The sequence below is a fragment of the Piliocolobus tephrosceles genome, chromosome 19 (assembly GCF_002776525.5).
Source record: "Piliocolobus tephrosceles isolate RC106 chromosome 19, ASM277652v3, whole genome shotgun sequence".
NCBI classification, from domain to species: domain Eukaryota; kingdom Metazoa; phylum Chordata; class Mammalia; order Primates; family Cercopithecidae; genus Piliocolobus; species Piliocolobus tephrosceles.
This window is the reverse complement of record NC_045452.1, coordinates 42,366,139-42,387,587: the sequence shown is the minus strand read 5'-3', so window position 1 is coordinate 42,387,587 and position 21,449 is coordinate 42,366,139. Positions and strand designations below refer to the sequence as shown.

The following is a 21,449-nucleotide window of genomic DNA, read 5'->3' as shown; positions in this document are numbered from 1 at the left end:
TTGAACTCCTGGTTCAAGTGATCTTCCTGCCTCAGTCTCACAAGTAGCTGGGATTATGAGCTCAAGCCACTGCGCCTGGCCTTTGCTTACGCCATGCTGATAACATTCATTAGCTCCCTGAAGCCATTCATGCGCCTCCTTGTTGTCTGTGGCCCCTACCTAGGAATCTCCGCATCAACTGCAATTACTCACTTAAAGATAGGAAATGAGGGAGGCTGGATGCGGTGGCTCACGCCTATAATCCCAGCACTTTGGGAGGTGGAGGTGGGTGGATCATGAGGTCAGGAGTTTGAGACCAGCCTGGCCAACATAGTGAAACCCTGTCTCTACTAAAAATACAAAAAAATTAGCTGGGTGTGGTGGCGGACACCTGTATTCCCAGCTACTTGGGAGGCTAAGGCAAGGAGAATCGCTTGAACCTGGGAAGCAGAGGTTGCAGTGAGCCGAGATTGCACCACTGCATTCCAGCCCGGGCAACAGTGCTGGACTCCGTCTCAAAAAGAAAAAAAAAAAGAAGATAGGAAATAGAGCTACAAGGGTATGAAGTAGCTTGCCCAGAATAATATTGCCCCTTGGTGGCAGAGCTGGTAACACAGGACTTGTATTTCCTGGCTGGCACCTGAAACACATGGTTACATGATTTTTGACCATTGCTGGTTTCTGAACACAGATTAGGTTCTACTGACACAGAGTGAAGCAGATGACTGGACGGCCAGGAACCTAAGGACTTCTGAGGTCGCCTCTGAATCCATCTTCTTGCCTGATGTGGATGTGCTGAGGTGAAACAGGGATTTTTTTTTTTTTTTTTTGAGACGGAGTCTCGCTCTGCTGCCCAGGCTGGAGTGCAGTGGCCGGATCTCAGCTCACTGCAAGCTCCACCTCCTGGGTTCATGCCATTCTCCTGCCTCAGCCTCCCGAGTAGCTGGGACTACAGGTGCCCGCCACCTCGCCCAGCTAGTTTTTTTTTGTATTTTTTTTTTTAGTAGAGACGGGGTTTCACCGTGTTCGCCAGGATGGTCTCGATCTCCTGACCTCGTGATCCACCCGTCTCGGCCTCCCAAAGTGCTGGGATTACAGGCTTGAGCCACTGCGCCCGGCCAAAACAGGGATTCTTTACCCCGCCTTGACCAGCCTGGAGCTTCTTCTGAAGGTTAAAATGATGCCAACTCTTTCATGGTCCAGGAAGGTCAGGATAAGAATGCAACTAGAAGAACTATTTAAGAAATTAACTTTTCCTTTTCTTATTACAGAATAGAACGTTAAATGTTTATTTTTACCATTTCAAATTCAATGAGTAGCAGGAGTGTGAAGGATGTAAGAACATAACATACCTGTTTGATATGATACCACTTTGGTGGTTTCCGTGGAAACACACAGAAAATGCTGAACTCTGTGAAGTGCTTTCGACCAATCTCTCTGCATCTATACCCTGCTCCAAAACTACAAGACTCAAAATAATCTCTCATGATCATCTGCTCCTGCCATCAACCATTTTTATTTTTATTGTTTTATTAATCTAAAAATGCTGGGGGAAAGGTTTTTGAAACTTACCAATAAGTATATGAAATGTTTCTCCCATGAGCGTTGAGTTAACTAGAACTCCGCCGATCTTCATGAGGTCGCTGTAATAAATATCGTTGGGCCACTTCACTCGTAAGTTGATATCCTAAAGGGAAATCTGCACATTAATTAAGCAGTCACAGGACACAAGGGGCCCAGGCAAGTCACTGAGCTAAGGGAAGATAAGCAGAAACCAAGGTAACACGGGCCTTGTCCTCTCCTCTTTTTCAGACAGCTAATCACTTCTTTGGGACAATCCCATATTGAAGTGCCTCTTGGGGCCAGGCGGTAAAAGCCCTGAAGAACAGCTGGCATAAACCCCAGCATTCTTCCCCATCCCCCAGCACTCTTTCTCATCATGCAAAACCCCTTTTGAAGATGCCTACCTTGTAAATGAAGTTCATTATGTCAGTATCCACCACCACCGCTACCATGGAGTAGCTAACTAACATGCTAGGGCCACAGGGTGGGGAGAGAATAGTAATCTCTGGGTCCGTCTCCATTCAGGAACCCATGCTTGAGAGAGAAAGATGGCCCAGAATTAACCAAGGTCACAAAAAGGCACGTAGAAATGTCTTGAGTAAGGAGCCAGTGGTGGGGCGCGGTGGCTCGTGCCTGTAATCCCAGCACTTTGGGAGGCTGAGGTGGGTGGATCGCAAGATCAGGAGTTCAAGACCAGTCTGGCCAACATAGTGAAACCCCATATCTACTAAAAATACAAAAAATTAGCTGGGTGTGGTGGTGTGCGTCTGTAATCCCAGCTACTTGAGAGGCTGAGGCAGGAGAATCATGTGAACCTGGGAGGCGGAGGTTGCAGTCAGCCGAGATGGCGCCACTGCACTCCAGACTGGCCGACAGGGCGAGGCTCTGTCTCAAAAAAAAAGAAAAAAAAAAGAAAAAAAAAAAAAAGAGTGCTGTGAAGACAGAGGAGAAATTCACCTGGGTAATGAAACTGGACTTGTCATGTGGCCTACTACCTCATCTTGAATGGTGTGGCCTGGGGAGGTTCTCCCCGTCATCAGCTCACAGAATGGACCGAGAGTGGACAGCGTCTTGAACAAGGCCACCCGGGCCTCTGCCTATCCACTGTGACTCTGAAGTTGGGACACAAGAGACTGGGCTAGCTGAGTGGGTGTCAGAACCACCAGGTCTTCTAGACCTGGGGCTGGCAGCCAGGCTGTGCCATGTGTGGGTAAAGGAAGCCTGTCTGGAGATGCGAGGCTGGAAGAGGACATTCAGCAAAATAAAGCTAAGGGAGCAGAGAGTAGCTGATGGCTTCCAAGGGCCATGGGGCTGGTCTTCCCACATCGCAGGCCAGGCATGGCACTGAGCGCCTTCTCAGCACTCGTCCACGTGTTACTTACACCCAGCCCATGTGTTGGCGCCAGAGCATCCCTAGGGAACAGAGGGAGAAAAGGAAGCTCAGAGCAGTTATGTGGCTTGCCTGACATTATACCACTTGAAAACCACGGAGCTGAGATTCAAACCCTTCTGCCACCAGGCCTGGGTGATGAATCCCATGCTACATGGCCTGTTGCTTCCATGAAATCCCCTTCCTCCTTCCAACAGGCCTTCTTTTGACTTTGGCCAGTTAGAGCATAGTGGAAGCTCATCTGCTCTAAAACAGCAGTTTAGGCTAAGAGAAAAAATACAGGAATAGGAGCACAGGAGAACAGAAAGTCTAAGTAAACCAAGGATGGGGGGTGCGCAATGACCTGGAACTGATCAACAGCTTCACGTTTCTTTTCTCTCTAGAACGGGGATTCTCAGAGGGAGAGGGGTGGATTTGGCAGGAGACTTCCTTGGTTTTCACAGCCTGAGGGAGTGCTACTGGCCTCTAGAGAGTAGAGGCCGCAATGCTGACACATATCCTTTAAGGCACAGGACATCCCCATGACAAACATGTCAGGGCCCACATATCAACAGCGCCGGGCTGAGAAAGTCTCCTCTAGGAAACCTGTGACTAGGAGGCTCTGCTCTTCATCACTGCCCCCCATTCCCTTTCCTGCTCCTCTCTCGCCTTCCCACATCCCCCTGTGCCAGTGCCATGGCCAGGGGAATGAGCCTCTGCCTAGGCGGTGGGAGGACACCTGCAGAGTTCCCAGAGCTATCAAGCTCCTTGGCCACGTGGGTGCGTGACAGCTGCTGCCTGGGCGGGCCCTGCACTTGGGCTCCAGCTTGCCTTCATGGCTTCAGATCTCATCGGCTCATGAAGCAGTTCATGAAACTCTGGGTTCTCACGCAGGTAAGCAGGACCAGCATTTCCAGATGAAGAGGAGGGCTGTGTGCTTATTTTTCATTTTTGCAATCATGTATTCCAACAGCTGCCGTGATCCTCCCACATAAAAAAAGACCAAAATGAAACAGATCCTGCTCTCGAAGAGTACTAACTTCATGGGAGACGGAACAGGAGCACACATCACTCCTCTTCAAAGCCACACACGGTGGAAACGACAAAAGAGGCTTCAACACAGCAAGTACTGGATGGTGCTGGAGGAAAGAGCTGGAAGTAGCTGGAGGGTCTCAGAACAGCATTGGAGCTGGGCCTTAAGGATGAACAGAATTTTAAGAAGCAGAGAAGAGGCCGGGCATGGTGGCTCACGCCTGTAATCCCAGCACTGTGGGAGGCCAAGGCGGGGGGATCACTAGGTCAGGAGATAGAGACCATCCTGGTAAACATGGTGAAACCCTGTCTCTACTAAGACTACAAAAAAATTAACCGGGCGAGGTGGCGGGCGCCTGTAGTCCCAGCTACTCGGGAGGCTGAGGCAGGAGAACGGCAGGAACCTGGGGGGCGGAGCTTGCAGTGAGAGGACATCACGCCACTGCACTCCAGCCTGGGCCACAAAGCAAGACTCTGTCTCCAAAAAAAAAAAAAAAAAAAAAGCAGAGAAGAGAGCAGGGGCAGGGGTGTGTGCGTGGAGGGAGGGTACGGGACCCAGGGGTACTTCATGGACAGAAGAAAGAGCAGGAGTGAGAATGGGCACCCCAAGGCGGGCTCCGGAAGGAATGGGTGCATCCCAGTGAGGCCGCCGTGGGCCTGGAGAGGGTGGTCATGATTTGTGTGCTGACGGTGACATCTGGTTAGCGACCAGTTGGGGTCCTAGTGAAGGCCATAAAAAAAGTGAAATCCAAACAACAGGGGCCTGTTTCAATCATCTAGTAGCTGCTCTGTGTCAGCCAACTTGGCTATGTTAAAAAAGTAACCCAATTCAAAATCAAATGTCCCATCACACAGGTGACGCTGGGCAGCTGACTATGGAAGAGGGAAAGAACATTGATACAAACTTCTTAAGAAGAATGGGAACACAAATTCCCCTGACCCCATTCAATGCTGAAGGCAAACTTCCCACTTCCATCCTGGCCCCCAGTGCTTGGCGCACGCAGCCTCTGCGCATAGCAGGCCCTCAAAGAATGCTCGCTAAGGGAACTAGTGGGCTCCAAGGTCAAAGTCAAAGCCATGAAAAAGCTAAACAGACCAAACAGACTCATTTAACGTTCTCAGCCTAGTGTTTGCTTTACTTATTTTCCTAAAACTAACCTGTTGCTAGAGTTAAAGATAATTTCTCCCATGACAGGACTATTTCTTTTTTTTTTGATTCGAAGTCTCACTCTGTTGCCCAGGCTGGAGTGCAATGGCACGATCTCGGCTTACTGCAACCTCCACCTCCTGAGTTCAAGCGATTCTTGTGCCTCAGCCTCCCGAGTAGCTGAGATTACAAGGACCTGCCACCATGCCTGGCTAATTTTTGTGTTTTTAGTAGAGACAGGGTTTCACCATGTTGGCCAGGCTGGTCTCGAACTCCTTACCTCAGGTGATCCACCTGCCTCAGCCTCCCCAAAGTGCTGGGATTACAGGCATGAGCCACCGCGCCGGGCAGGACTTTCTATTTTGATTGCTTTCTGCTAGACAGAAAGCACAGCTCAGGTGCTAAAGGCCGGGCACCCGAAGCCCTGTAATGGTATGACGTCCCAAACCATCAGACATGCAAGGATGCTGGGCGGCTGGTAGTAAACGTCCGTTTCAGCAATGTGATGTGATACAGGAAACAGAGACGTCAGCATTAACTACATCTGTGGAATACCAAAAATTCCTACACAGTGAATACATCACAGAGGGATTTAAGGGGCAGTGAGAAGGACTGTTTCTTCAATGAAATGATGACAGGGCCTCCAAGTCTCCTTTGAGAGTCACGCTCTTAACACCTCGCTTCAGGAATCAATCCAATCATTTCTCTTTAGCCTGCCATAGGAGCTGCTGGGGGAGGGAGGCAGGCACCTCCTCTTTATACCCATATGGAATTCTTCCAGGAACATTTGGGAGGGGGCTGTGGGACGTGAAGCCCAAGTACGGAAGAAAATGCTTCGGTCAGTAAGCTAATCATTCCCTGTTGCTTGTCTTTTTAATAACCGACAACAAAACATCCAACAGTAATAAAGAAGCGGGCACACGGGTCCTAATAGCTGGGGGAAGATGGCCCCAAGTGGACCTACACATTGTATGTGGTCAACAGTGGATAAAGGATAGCGCTGCTAGAGCACAGAGTCTGGGAAACAGAGGCAGGAAATGAGAAAGGTTTTTAGGTCCCCAAATAACCCTTTTCAACAGAAAATGCAGATGAATAACTTCCAACCAGTCCAACAAGCAAACTTCATCCGGTGCTTCAATCAAAAAGCAAACACGGGGCCGGGCGTGGTGGTTCACGCCTGTAATCCCAGCACTTTGGGAGGCTGAGGTGGGAGGATCACAAGGTCAAGAGATTGAGATCATCCTGGCCGACATGGTGAAACTCCATCTCTACCAACAACACAAAAATTAGCTGTGTGTGATGGTGCACGCCTGTAGTCCCAGCTACTCGGGAGGCTGAGGCAGGAGAATCGCTTGAACCCTGGAGGCAGAGATTGCAGTGAGTGGAGATGGCGTCATTACACTCCAGCCTGGTGACAGAGTGAGACTCTGTCTCAAAAAAAAAAAAATAAATAAATAAATAAACATGACCAGGTGCAGTGGCTCATGCCTATAATCCCAGAACTTTGGGAAGCTGAAGCAGGCAGATTGCTTGAGCTCAGGAGTTCAAGACCAGCCTGGGCCACATGGTGAAACCCCATCTCTACTAAAAATACAAAAAAATAGCCAGGCGTGGTGGTGTGCACCTATGGTCCCAGCTACTCGGGAGGCTGAGGTGTGAGGACTGCTTAAGCCTGGGAGGTGGAGGTTGCAGTGAGCCAAGATAGTGCCACTGCACTCCAGCCTGGGTGACAGAGTGAGACCCTGTCTCAATTAAAATAAATAAATAAACAACAACAAAACCCAAAATCTAAAGCGTTGCCCTCATCAGGCTGTTTGAGAAATCTAAAAAACTGGGTAGAAAGGGAGTTCTGGGGAATGAATGCATTTGGGCAAGTCTGAAGCAGCATTAGCACCTGGTGGCGCTCTTAAAACTCTGAGGGCACTTGTTGCCAGCTGTGCAAAGGGCAGGCCGAGGTTCTACAGCCACCAATTATGCAAACACATGCTACAAACAAGAATAAGCCGGATTCTGCATGCATTACAGGGTCGTAGAGGGGGACTGAACTGTACCTACCTGATACTTGGGAATGGACCTCACCGCTTCCACGACAGCCACGGACATCAGATGCTGGACAAACGGGATCCTCTGTCCCAGGTGGGATCTCAGTGGGATGGAGATGAGCAGAGTAGAAAGAGCACATCCCACAGGGCTCAGCCACGCATTCCCTCCCCGTCCTGGAACACAGTGCGCAGTGGGAAACAGGCTACCTTGCCATGTGGACAGACACAGACACACATCATGCCAGGGCCACACACTCAAATAAACCTGGACTTATTACACTTCTTATTGTATTACAATGCTTATTATATTCTGGGCTGAACTCAATAAAAGAATAGCTTGTTAAAATCTGAGCTCTGTTGCTGAAAAAGTTTCCAATAATTAGCATAATGTTCTGCTTCTGTGAGCATATCATTTGTGCCTTGATGACTCAGAGTCTTACAACGTCTGAACATGACTATCAGTTTAATTCCCACCATATGGTCATGAAGGCAAACACAGACATTGGGAAACTGAACTGACATATACTGATCCAGGAGAGGTCCTGGAAGCCACTGTTTAGAAGCAATTCCCATGGTGGCAATGGTTGCACAGCCCAGCAAATATGCTATTAAATAAAAGCCACAGAGCTGCATACTTTATTTATTTTTATTATTATTTTGTAAGATGAAGTCTCACTGTGTTGCCTAGTTGAAGTGCAGTGCGTGTGATCTTGGCTCACTGCAACCTCCGCCTCCCAGGTTCAAGCAATTCTCCTGCCTCAGCCTCCCAAGTAACTGGGATTAAGGTGCCCGCAACCATCCCCAGGTAAGTTTTGTATTTTTAGTAGAGACAGGGTTTCACCATGTTGGCCAGGCTGGTCTTGAACTCCTGACTTCAAGTTATCTGCCTGCCTCGGCCTCCCGAAGTGTTGGGATTACAGGCATGAGCCACCACGCCCAGCCAGAACTATATACTTTAAATGGAGGAATTATATTTCAACAAAGTTGTTTATAAAGGGATTCCTGATATTAACTGAGGTGTTACTTTTTTTTCTTTCTTCCTTCCATTTTTTTTTTTTTTTTAAAGAGACAGGGTCTTGCTCTGTTGCCTAGGCTGGAATGCAGTGGCGTGATTACAGCTCACTGGGCTCAAGTAATGCTCCCACCTCCGGCTCTCAAGCAGTTGGGACTACAGGTGAGTACCACTGCGCCCAGCCGATTTTTGTATTTTTTTAAGAGATGGGTCTTGCTAAGTTGTCCCAGCTGGTCTTGAACTCCTGGACTCAAGTGATCTTCCGCCTCAGCCTCCCAAAATGCTAGGATTATCGCATGAGCCACCGTGCCTGGCCTACTTTTCTTAAAACTGAAGTTAGAAAAATAGAAGAATCCAAATGAGAGGTAGAGTTCATCAAAGTTCCTCTTGAATGTCTTTTCTTAAAAAAAAAAAAAAAAATTCACATTTTGAGATCCATAGCTTTTGGCAAAAATATTTTTTTTCCATTTGAATTATGTTTGAAAGACATGTTCAAGAGAAAGAAGGGAGAACAGCAGATTTCTTATTTCTTTGGTTCTTATTAAAAAGTCATAAGAGCCTGTGAGAGTGAGAAGCACATCTGGGTAAGCCTGGCACTGGTTGGGGCAGGGAGGGACCAAGCCCCGTGAAGCAGCCCCTGTACAGGGTCAGACCCCAGATGGGTCTGGGAGGATGTGGGCACTCGCCTCCAGGATCTGCAGGTGGTGGAGCCCTGGGCAGCGCTCTGCTTCTCTGTGGTCACTGTGTGAATGGGCACTGATGCAGAGCCCACCGTGTGCATGCAAGCCCACGGCCGGCTGGGGTGGGAACTGGCATGCAAAAGGCCTCCCATGTGATGCTTGGTACAGACACAGAAGGCTCCTTATGGGGAACCTTCAGGAAAATGAATGTCTCTAGAGCACAGTGAGGATTCCCAAATTGCAAAGCCCGGAATTCCCGTAGGTCACATATGCCATCACAGGCAAATGTCCAGTGATTCATAAGCATGGTGATTAGGGAGAATGCTTTGGTTCTACTAAGGCTGAACCTTCTGATCAGTGCTTCCCTCTTCCTCCAATCCAGGCAGTTATGAAAACAGAAACTACTAACTTGAGTCCCCCAGATATTCAGCACACACATTCAATGGGCTCCTGGGCCACAAGAGTTGCAGAGTTTAGGAAACAAAAGCAACAGCAATGATCACAAAAGATGACTGACCTTTGCCCTGGGTCTGCCGGGCTGCGATCGCTATTAAGCCCATTTCCTGCGGTGTCTGAAACATCAACCTGCGAAGAGGGGGAAAGACTGGTCAGGTCAGACATGGACACGCACGCAGCACCAACGGCTCACACAGGAGGGACAGGGTTTGCATGCATCTGAGGGTGTGTGGCCACAGAAGGGCCAACTGTGGTTTCCACTGGCCTTCAGGAATGGGGAGCCAGGAGGGATATCACCCTCCTTTCTAACCTCAGTTGTGAGAATGAAACGAGATAAAGAAAGCACCTTTTAATATCAAAACAGAGCACGGGAGGGGGCGTGTGTACCTGCCTGAGCGTTACTCCATTTATTTAAGACTTGGTTAGATTCTATTTCATCAGAATATCCTGCCAAGTTCTTTCTCCCCCCACCCCCAATGTGTGTACCTTCTTCAAGTGACAACTAGCAATTCCCGACATTTGTTCCTACTTAGGGTGTGTTTCTGTTCGAACACTAGAACACAATCTTAACAGAAGTTTCTGATTATTCAGAAAACCAATATGGTGGCAATAAAGCCGTTTAAAAGACATACTATCCCCTGAGAACTAATTATGATTTAACTATGGTAAATAAATGCACACCTTCTGAGGACGCAGGAGAACCCTGCATCGTTTTCGGCTTCAGTCCTGCTTTTAAAATGGTTTCATTGAAAAGAATACAAACTTTCCTTTGGGGGATAGGTAGAAAAGTGCATTACATCCCCACCAAATGAGTGGATATTAACTTTTTTTCAAAAAAAGGAAAGAAAAAAAAATCACATAAAAAAACCCCCACTCTGAGAATTTCCTGCAAGCCGTGCTCTCCCTATTGTCACCCCGTGGTAGGACAGTTTCTCTCCACATGCCTGGGAATTGCTGATCAGGTGCTGCACAGGTGCAGTTCGAGGTAGGATCCATCAACAAAACAAAGATCAGGTTTGGCCTCTTTGTCAGTGCACATGAGAGGGCCTCTTTGATTTATTTATTTTTGGAAGGAGGGGAGCGGCCAGGACAGAGATGCAGAAGAGATGGCATTTCATCATAACATAAAGTTTCTAATAATAAGTCTCCAGGCTTCCAGAGTGGCCGGGCTGAGGATAAAGGAGCTCTAAAGACAGACCATGCTCGGAGAAGCTTATCATCCTCCCCTCCCAGCTACAGAAACTGGGTGGAACTTTACAAATGGCTGGAACTCGGGAAGAGAAGAAAAATATTTAAAAGCAGAGAGAAACAACAGCGTCCACTGTGCACTGATGGCTCACGGAGCTCCGTCTGACGGCGTGTACAGACCTCCGTCAGGACAGGAGGAGCCCAGAAGACCCTCCACGTGTTTAAAAGACCTCAGGACACACAGGGCAGGGGCTCAGCTGGTGACACAGCTGTCTTCCCACACGGCTGCTGGAACAGGCGCAGGACGCTCTCGGCGAGCAGGCCGGCCTTGCCGCCCATGTGCCAGGCCCACTCCATCTCACATGAAATACAGCTCCGAAGTATTTCTCTTGGACACGATGAATAACTCATTGAGATCGAGTGTGCTGTACGCCACTGGGTCCAAGAAGAAAGCGTCCTTTTCTTGTGTTGGACCAGCAGAAAATCTAAGGAGTCTTTGTGCAGGGAGTTAACATTGTCTTTCAGGAACCTCTGCTTTCTAGAGGGTCCAGCAACCCTCCACCTGGCTTCCGAAGGCCCAGGGCTCTCGAGGTGATGGGGCAGGGGTCGAGGGGACGATTTAGCATGTTGCGAGCAGACTGCAAAGGCAATCTAGGATGTTCTGTAAATAAACATGTAGATGGCAGACAGTCATAGGCGATAGCCAGGGAGAGTGATGGGAGGGGCAGGAAAAAGGTTGGTTCAGAAACCAAACACAGACTTCTAGAACAAAGAGAAATGATTAAGGGAACATATGCACTAAACTGCTAGAGGTTTGGCAGCAGTTAACAGGGCATATTAATGAGAAGAGGGAGTCTGTGCTGAAGGCCAAGAGGAAATTCTGCAAGGAGGGAGACAACAGGGGGAAGGAGCTAATGCTCAGTTTGAGACAACTGGAGGCCGCCAGATTTATTTGTGCTATCTGAGATAACTCTGGGGCCAAACCGCACGGCTCACAGTCAACAAAGCAGCATTTATAAACCCTGTCAATTCTGCATTTCTGAAAATGAAGCTGCTTGAGTTTGCTTTAGCAGAAAGGAGAAACCATAAATGCATTTCCATCCTTAGTGGATGATGTCCTTACAAAACGAAAAAGGAAAAACAAAAAGGAGGGAGTTACATAATGATTACCTCCCTGCTTCTGTATATTTTCCTTCCTTGCTGGCAAAGGTTGTGGAATAAAAGCTTTCTGTGAGTGGCAGCCGAGTGCATTCACTGTGGAACCAGAGCGGCACTCAAGAAAAGCGCTCTGTTTTGTACTCTTGTGTTGAGTCTGAAACATCCGTAGCCCCCTAAGGGTCACTCTGCAAACCAGACAGCCTCCTGACCCCTTTGGTTACTAAGGACAGCCCAGTAGCCACGGAGACTCTGCCAATGGAACTGTTCTGATTGTCACATGGTCCTTTAAGATTAAGCGTTAATGACTGAGAATAACCTAAAGACAGGCCAGTATGAATTAGTGAAAAATCCGAATGAACAAAAATGTAAATTCAGACCAAGTCCATCCACTTCGGGGATCTGAACCTAAGAAAAGAGTCCACATTCACTACAGTGTTATAAAGGTAAAAATATGGAAATAACCTCACTGTTATTAGGCAAATGGTTAAATAAATTCTGATAAATTAAGTCAATGGAATAATTTGTAATCAAATTATTATAGTTCTGAAGACTATATAGCAACGTGGAAGAAAGGCTTGCACTGGCATGTCAAATTAAAAAGCAGCATACAAAACTATAGGGACTTTTTTTTTTTTTTTTTTTTTTTTTTTTTTGAGATGCAGCCTCACTCTGTCGCCCAGGCTAGAGTGTAGTGACACGAACCTCGGCTCACTGCAACCTCCATCTCCCGGGTTTAAGCGATTCTTCTGCCTCAGCCTCCTGAGCAGCTGGGATTACAGGCCTGCACCACCATGCCCAACTAATTTTTGTATTTTTAGTAGAGATGAGGTTTCATCATGTTAGCCATGCTGGTCTTGAACTCCTGGCCTCAAGCGATCCTCCCACCTCAGCCTCCCAAAAGTGCTGGGATTACAGGTGTAAGCCACTGTGCCTGGTCAAAAACTACATATACTTTTATTGCAAGTATGTAAAATTCAAAAAAGGGTAGGAAGGAGATTAGTCAAAATGTTAATGATGGCAATATTAAGAAGATTTTTTTCTTTTAAAACTTTAATATGATTGGTAACCTATCTTTTTTTTTTTTCTTTTGAGACAGGGTCTTATTCTGTCATCTCAGCTAGAGTGCAGTAACTCACTGTAGCCTGGACCTCCGGGGCTCCAGGGATCCTCCCACCTCAACTTCCCGAATAGCTGGGACCACTATGGGTTCATACCACCACACCTGGCTAACTTTTGTATTTTTTGGTAGAGATGGGGTTTTGCCATGTTGCCCAGACTGGGTCACCTTTTGATTTAAAATTTATTTTGATTTTTTTTTGAAAAAAGCATATTTTTACATTTAAATATAATATTGTAATTGAGCCACCGTGCCCGGCCATAATTTTTAAAAGCATACTTCAAAACATGATTGGACTCATGCTGTATAGGATTTTGCATCCTGATTAAATCACCTAAAAGTGTCTTGGTGGTCATCTGCCCACATTACTGATGGCTATATGATGGGCTTTCATGTGGAAGTGCTGTGGGTTTTTTTATTCTTCAACAATGGGCTGTTTGGATTATTTCTGATTTTTCACACTGCATCAATAATACTGTGGTGAACAGTTGAGCCCCTGAATTATTTTGTGACCCTGTCTGAGTCCTCCTCAGGATTTAATTCTGTAGAAGTATAGTCACTGGTCAGGAAGTAAACCATTTTTAAGGCTATCACTGGGTCTGAACAGACTGGTTTTAAGGATTTCTGCTCACTTGTTAGTATCAGATAGAGACCATTCTGGCTAACAGGGTGAAACCCCATCTCTACAAAAAACACAACAAAATTAGCTGGGCGTGGTGGCTCACACCTGTAATCCTAGCACTTTGGGAGGCCAAGGCGGGCAGATCACTTGAGGTCAGGAGTTCGAGACCAGTTGGCCAACATAGTGAGACCCCATCTCTACTAAAAATACAGAAAATTAGCCGGGTATGGTGGCGGGTGCCTATAATCCCAGCTATGTGGGAGACTGAGGCAGGAGAATCACTTGAACCCAGGGGACAGAGGCTGCAGTGAGCTGAGATTGCACCACTGCACTCCAGCCTGGGCAACACAGGGAGACTCCATCTCAAAAAACAAAACAAAAATTATTAGGAAATATACCAAAATATTAGCGGCAGTTATCTTGGGAAGTGGACATATTTGAAAAATATAGAAAAGTGTTAAGTAGCACATAAGTTATCTAGGTAAGTCCTGCTTCTCATTAAATATTACTATTTTGGGATTGTGTATTATTTTGGGATTGCTCTCTTCTTAGAAAACACAGATATATTTTATAAAGTCTTTTTCTGATAATTAAAAATTTTTTATTTTGAAGATCTTACAGTGATGTTGTAGATACATAATTATAGACATTCTTATTATATTGTTAAAAAGAAGGCTTAAAAACAGTATCATAGAATGATTCTCTTTATATGAGATATGTATTAATAGAAAAATACAGGAGCCAGGCTCAGTGGCTCATGCTTATAATCCCAGCACTTTGGGAGGCTGAGGTGGGTGGACCACTTGAGCCCAGGAGTTCAAGACCAGCCTGGGCAACATGGCAAAGCCCCATGTCTATCCAAAAATACAAAAATTTAGCCAGGCATGGTGGCACATGCCTGTAGTTCCAGCTACTTGGGAGGCTGAGGTGGGAGGATCAGTTGAGGGAGGGAGTTCAATGCTGCAGTAAGCAAAGATCATGCCACTGCACTCCAGCCTGGGCAACAGAGCAAGATGCTGTTTCAAAAAAGAAAAAAGAAGAAGAAGAAGAAGAATAGCGGACACATATTAACAGTTGTTATCTCAACAAGGTGGAAGAGGCCGGGCGTGGTGGCTCACACCTGTAATGTAACATTTTGGGAGGCTGAGGCAGGCAGATCATGAGTCAAGAGATCGAGACCATCCTGGCCAACATGGTGAAACCCTGTCTCTACAAAAAATACAGAAATTAGCTGGGCATGTTGGCACACACCTGTAGTCCCTGCTACTCAGGAGGCTGAGGCAAGAGAATGGCTTGAACCTGGGAGGCGAAGGTTGCAGTGAGCCAAGATCCCACCACTGCCTTCTAGCCAGGTGACAGAGCAAGACTCCGTCTCAAAAAAAAAAAAAAAAAAGGTGGAAGTGTGTAAGTAGAATTATATGATGATTTAAATGTCTCCTTTATGTTGTTCTATATAATCTCTGGGTGGTAAGATTTCAAGTGATTTTTACTTCTCTCTTATACTTTACTGAATTTTCCAATACTTTTGTAATTATAGTGCATTCATTTTATAAATGCTATTAAAAAAAGATTGATTTAAGCCCAACCTGTAAGTGGATTAAGCTTGCAGCCGCCAATTCACTAGTTGGTGGAACAACCTCCTTTCCGGCACAGACTGGCAAAGAAAGGGCGGCCAAGTGCAGGCAGCTTTCCAAGGCTGCCATACCTGTCCCGTGCTCATTCTCTGCTGCACAGGCCAAGGCCACACGGAGGGCTGGCATTCTGCCGCTGGGGGCAGCTGGCCTCTGGACGCCGGGCTGTACCTCAGACTGGCCTCCCTTTCTAAAAGATGTTGTAAAGTCTTTATCTGGAAAGCACACCCCAGCCACCCCTAAGTCTGAGGCATCATGCCCTGCAGCAGTCTGGCATGGGGTGGGTGTGAGGCGACCTTGAAGTCTCCCTCGGACCTGGGGGGCTTCCTCAGCTCATGGTCCTGGCCTGGCACCAGTCTGTGCCTCTCTTTGCTATCTTCTTTCCCCCCCCAGTTTTCTCAGCTCTGACGCGGTTCTTAGCTTTCGGAGAGACAAACACTCTCATGCGTGAAAAAGGAAGCCAACGGGGGGTGGGGAGGAAAAGGGAGAAGGGGGCCCCAGGCAGTCACACGTTGAAGGTTCATGAGTTATTTTTCATTTTTAAAAAGCTGACTGGAAGACGAATTCCCACTGTTCATAACCCTGCTGCCCTCTGCGTTAGGGTTATGAACCCTAAACCTTTTTAGGGTTATGCCCCTAAAAAGGAGGCAGCGCCATACTTGATTTCTGAACCACTTCTAAAACGTATTACATTGTGAACACCAACCATGGCATCTGAGTAGCACTTTCTAAAAAGTTAACAAGCTAAAATATCAAGATACTTCATTTTTGTTAAAGTCACACTTTAACAATATAATTTTTTTTTAAGCTACTTTCTCGGCGGGAATGCACAATAATGTTTTTTGAAAGAAAATGAACAGTGGTTTCTGCTAAAAACGCCTCCACCGTAAAATGGAGCGAGGCCCATGAGACGGCTGTGCAACGCATGGGGACACAGTCAGGGACAGAAGAGGCCCGACTTCTGACAGGCGACTTCTGAACTGGTGGCAGGGTCCACAGCACAAAGCTGAGGTTGCTGCCCCAGGACACTGCGGGGTCCTGGCCAGGGACCCGGGGGATATTATTCCTGGCAGCTACAGAAAGGTTCCCAGGGGACTTGAGAAACATCACAGCAGAGTGGAGACTCGGACAGGGAATGGGACAGATCTGGACTCGAATCCCAGTGTTGATATGAACATGGAGTAAGGGAATCCATCCCTCTCAGTCTCTCCAGTCACCTCTAAAATGGAACACTTTGTGCAGTGTCAGTAAAAATGAAATATGACGGAATCCGCAACGTGGTCCCTGTCATGTCAATCCTAGAACTTCTTGCTGCCAGAAGACAAGCAGAGCCTCCCCTTACCTCCTCCTCTTGGGGATAAGGAGGGAAGTCGGGAAGAGGGAGGGAAGGAATGGAATGGTGGGAACAAATGTGTGTGTTTGAGGACTCCTCAAAAATTCTATAGCTGATGCGTCTCCTCTCTGTACCCATCGCTTCTACCTACACACACTAAGGTGATCTCTAGCTGGGCTAAAAACCGTGTAAGTGACACTAGCAACGGGGGATGCAGAATCTTCACTTCCAATTCTAGGGTCTCTCAACCTACTCAGCAAAGCCACACATAGTTGGGTGCACTGGCTCTTTCGCTGACTTTGCTTAGGCGACTGCTTTGAAACACTGTTGGTCAGAGGTGTGCTCAGGCAGGTAACAGAACAGTTTTATTGATACATTCTTCCATTCTATTCTGGGTTTGACACTACGGCCTGATCTTTCCTCAATGCACCCCGTTGGTAGGCTTTAGATCATATCCCCTTTCCGCTCTTGGTGTAGAACAGGATGAGTGTTTCAGTCAGAGGCAACAGAGGAATCGGGACTGTTCACCACGAGCAGAGCCATCACGGTCCTCCCGCTGGAGCTCCCCAGAAGCAGAGTGACGCCTGTGGGTCAGGTCCTCTGGTAGAGACACCCGCTGCATTTCCATAGCTCCTGGCATCCTGCCCTTCTTAGGTTTTTGGCTAATCTTCCCCAGGTCCAGCATAAGAGCGCCCATACTGCTGCGACATAAATCCCTTCATGGCTCCCAAGAAGGAGCCCAGTGGATTCAGCTTTCAGAATGAGGCTCCCTTCTGGTAAATCAAGCATTTACTGACGTTGCTCCGTATTACCCAATCAAAGTGAATACAAGCCACTGTTTCTTACCCTGACACCTCACCATAAATACTGGACATCTGAGCATCCACTGCCTTCTATCTTAAACTGGTGCTATTACAGAATTTACAGATGAGCAAAGAAGCTTGCCTAGAGAGAAATATTCATGGTACCCAAAGCCACCTCTGTGGCTATACCTCAGTGGCAGCCCTGATGGTAGATCCCTGCCTCTAGTGGCGAGCCTTCACTGCGCCACCACACACCAGTACTCAGACTATCTGTCCCCACTCCCCCGCCAGGAGTCTCCAGATCCTCCACATGATCCTCTTAACCTCCCTTCCAGGCTGGTCAGATCTCATAAATACATGTGTCTTCTACAACTGGGTGTGGAGCAGCTCCTGGTGGAGAGTGTCCACAGGCCTTGACCATAAGTCATCTGCCCCCAAAGAGGGTCTGCTACTGGGAAGTGCTGCTATTTCAGAAGATGGACACCGACTCACGTGGACTACACAGCAAGCAGACATCTGCGAACAGTGTTTCTGCAAGCACCAGGTAGATGTTTCAACTGGTCACCTGAAATTCATGCCAGTTTTGTGTGCTATGAGTGGCATTATAGGTACGTGATCTCATCCAAGCCTTCCAAAGCTGAGAAGAAATCCTTCCCCACAGACAAGAGGACACAGTCTCAGAAAGGCAAAACCACTTCTATGAAGCCACACAGCAATCTAACCAGAAATTCAAATCAAGTTCTGGTTGGCTGTAAGGTCTATAATACATTTTTCTTTTTAACCTTTTACTTTGAAATAATAGCAGACTTAAAGAAAAGTTACAAGAAGAGTACAAAGCATTCCTACATGCCCTTCACACAGCACTCAGATTTCCTAAAGGTTCACTTTTTGCCACATGTTTTGTCCATCTGTCTATCCATCATTATTTTCTGAACCATTTGAGAGTGAGCTGCAGCCCTAATGTCTCTGTATCCCTATATACTTCTGTGTAGCTTCCTAAAACCCAGGGTTTATCTTATTTAATTATGGTACAATCTTGGAAATCAAGAGCATTGATACCACACTATTTTACTCTTTTCGTTTTCTTTTTTTTGTGTGTGACGGAGTCTCGCTCTGTCACCCAGGCTAGAGTGCAGTGGCGCGATCTTGGCTCACTGCAACCTCCGCCTCCCGGGTTCAAGTGATTCTCTTGCCTCTCAGTCTCCTGAGTAGCTGGGATTACAGGCGTGCACCACTATGCCCGGCTAATTTTTGTATTTTTAGTAGAGACAGGGTTTCACCATGTTGGTCAGGCTGGTCTGGAACTCCTGACCTCACGATCCGCCCACCTCAGCCCCCTAAAGTGCTGGGATTACAGGCGTGAGCCACCACACCCAGCTGATATAACACTATTATCTAATCCAGAGCTCAGCAGAATTTTCTATAAAAGGTCAGAGCGTAAATACTGTAGGCTCTGCAGGCCGTATGGTTTGTGTGCTCAGTTGCTCAAACCTGCCGTCCTAGGGCAAAGGCAACCATGCCTGTGTTTCAACATTTACGGATGTAAACATTTGAATTTTACATAATGTTCGTGTATCACAATATATTCCTTTTAACTAGTAGGTTTTTTTGTTTTTGTTTTTTTAGAGCAACTTTAGGTTTACAGAAAAATTGTGCAGAAAGAGTTCCCATATGTCCGCTTCCCTAACAGTTTCCTTATCATTCGCATCTTGCCGTGGTGTGGCCACTTGTCACAATTTCTGAAGCCGTCTTGGTATGGGATCGTTAATTACAGCTCACTGCTTCCGTTAGGGTTCCTGCTTTGTGCTGTGCATTCTGTGGGTTTCGATAAACGCACCGCATCTTGTGGCCACCGTGTCAGCCTCACACAGAACAGTTTCCCTGCCCTAAACATCCCCCTGTGCTTCGCTTATTCATCCCTCATCCCTTCCTCTCCCCTGAACCCTTTGGCAGCCACTGGTACTTCTACTATCTCTATAGTTTTGCCTTTCCCAAAGTGTCATATACATTTTATTCCTTAAAATTTTTTCTGACCCTTTAAAATGTAAAAAACATGCTTAGCTTTCATGTGGCACGAAAACTGGCAGCAGGCCAGATCTGGCCGAAGGGTCACACTTTGCCAACCCCAGATCTCATCTATAGAGTGTATTCAAATTGTAGCCATTGTCCTAGTAATAATACTCTTTTTTTCTGGTCTAAAAATCAAATCCAGGACCATCTGATGCTTTCAGCTGTCACGGCTCCTTAGTCTCCTTTTATCTGGTTCAGTTTCTTCGCCTTCCTTTTGTTTTTCATGATCCAGACATTTTTGGAAGAGCAGGGACAGTTATTTTGTCCTATGTCCCTCGATTTAGATAATCTGATACCCCCGTTCTAAGACTCAGGCATGCATGTCTAGCAGGAATACACGGAAGCGATGTTGTGACCTCAGGGCCTGATCGGGAGGCAGGCAGTGCTGTCTCCTAACATCGGGGATGTGAACTTTGACCCATAGGGTAATGTGGTTTGTGCTGGGTTTTCCCACTAAAATCCTTTGTAATTAATACGCACTTATGGGGAGATAAATCTGCTTCTCATGAAATTTAATCTACTAGTTTTAGTATCCATGAATGATTCTTGCTTGAATCAATTATTATTATTATTTTTTGAGACAGAGTCTCACTCTGTCACCCAGGCTGGAATGCAGTGGTGCAGCCTCCACCCACTGCAACCTCCGCCTCCTGGGTTCAGGCGATTCTCCTGCCACAGCCTCCTGAGTAGCTGGGATTACAGGTATGCGCCACCACACCCGGTGAATTTTTTATTTTAGTAGAGACAAAGTTTCTCTCTGTTGGTCAGGCTGGTCTCGAACTCTCAACCTCAGGCGATCCACCTGCCTTGGCCTCCCAAAGTGCTGAGATTACAGGTGTGAGTTACCGTGCCTGGCCTTGAATCAATTATTTACTTGATGGCTGCCAAATAGATTTTTCTGAGCCATCTTTTCTTCTATATTCACTAGTTGGGTTCTACTGTAAGGAGTAACTTTTTCTTCTCCCCTCCACTTATTACTTATATTTTAATTTATTTATATCAGAGTAGACTTATGGATTCTTATTTTATTCAATAGATTGTATGCCTTCCTATCATTATTTATTTTGATACTCAAATTGCCACACATCTGGCAAGTGAATGCTCCTTCGGTCTGGCTGCTGGGTCCTACTGGTATGTCCCAGTCATCTTGCAGCATAAGAGGTCTCTACTTTCAGGCACAAGAGGTTCTAGGCTCATCTTGAACTTTCTCAGCCCCCGCCCTGGAATCAGCTCTGGTTCCTTTTGGTGAAAAATGGTATTTAAAACAAAACTGGGGCTAAGAAAGAGACAGAAAATGTGTGTATGTGTGTCTAGGGTGTATATATGCATTATAATTGTCCCTTGGTATTCATGGAGGATTTGTTCCAGACTGCCTCCCAAGTCCCACAATGAGCTCTGTGAAACCTGAGCACACAAAAATTGGCCCTCCATATACATGGGTTTCACATCCCATGAATAATCTGCTTTGGTTGAAAAAATTCCATGTATAGTAGATCCTTGCAGTTCATACCCCTGAGAAATCAAGGGTCAACTGTATTTCCTTCCATCCGTCCGTCCATCCCTCCCTCCCTCCTTCCTTCCTTCCCTCCCTCCTTCCTTTCTTCCTTCCTCTAGATTCTCATCTTCTTTCTCTATGTAATCTATCTATCCATCCATCCATCCATCCAGTTTGAAAACCATGAGTTCATCATAAACTCCAATCCAATCCAACACCACAAGGTTCATTCTAGCCCCCCACCCCTTTTTCTATATTCATAAATTCCTTCTCCGATAGTGAGAAATCTGGCTCGCATTATCTACACTATTTATTCATTTGCTCAACACCGTAATACACAGGCGAAGTGGTCTCGGCAGTGCTGACCCGTATCACTGTGAAATCACACTTACTAACTAGAGTTCCACATTTGTTTACAGTTCTTTTTGCCCTTAGCCTGAGGGTATAGATTCAAATATTGTATTGAACATTTCCTTGGATTTGTTCTTTTTTTTCCCCCTTCAAGTTAGTGTGGTTATTTGTCTGAAATCAGGTTAGGTTTAACTGTACTTCTATATTACATTTTACCCCCACACCCAAACCCCACCAATCCTTCTTTCTTTTTTCATTGTTTAACCTGGTTCAGAGTCAGAACTGTACACAGACAAGTATACTCTGAGAAGTCAGCTCCCCTACCCATCCCTTCGAGCTAGGTCTCCCACTCCATCACCTTTCTGTAAACTGCAAATCAAAATCTCATTCATTTCTCGTTT

At 46.5% G+C, this 21,449-nt stretch overlaps 1 protein-coding gene across 5 annotated transcripts in view; it reads right to left on the bottom strand.

The window, feature by feature from the left end:
• Positions 1–21,449, bottom strand: part of HLCS (holocarboxylase synthetase) — a 250,179-nt gene that overhangs the window by 9,020 nt on the left and 219,710 nt on the right. For all 5 annotated transcript variants that reach the window (XR_002726196.3, XM_023191343.2, XM_023191352.1 and 2 more), the window contains 3 exons: positions 9,342–9,409; positions 7,146–7,306; positions 1,552–1,666 (listed from right to left, as the gene is read on the bottom strand). Coding sequence is in view for 4 of the 5 variants with exons in the window: in XM_023191343.2 (XP_023047111.1) it covers positions 1,552–1,666; positions 7,146–7,306; positions 9,342–9,409 (344 nt within the window). In the remaining variant the exon portion in view is untranslated. The remainder of the gene's footprint in view (positions 1–1,551; positions 1,667–7,145; positions 7,307–9,341; positions 9,410–21,449) is intronic.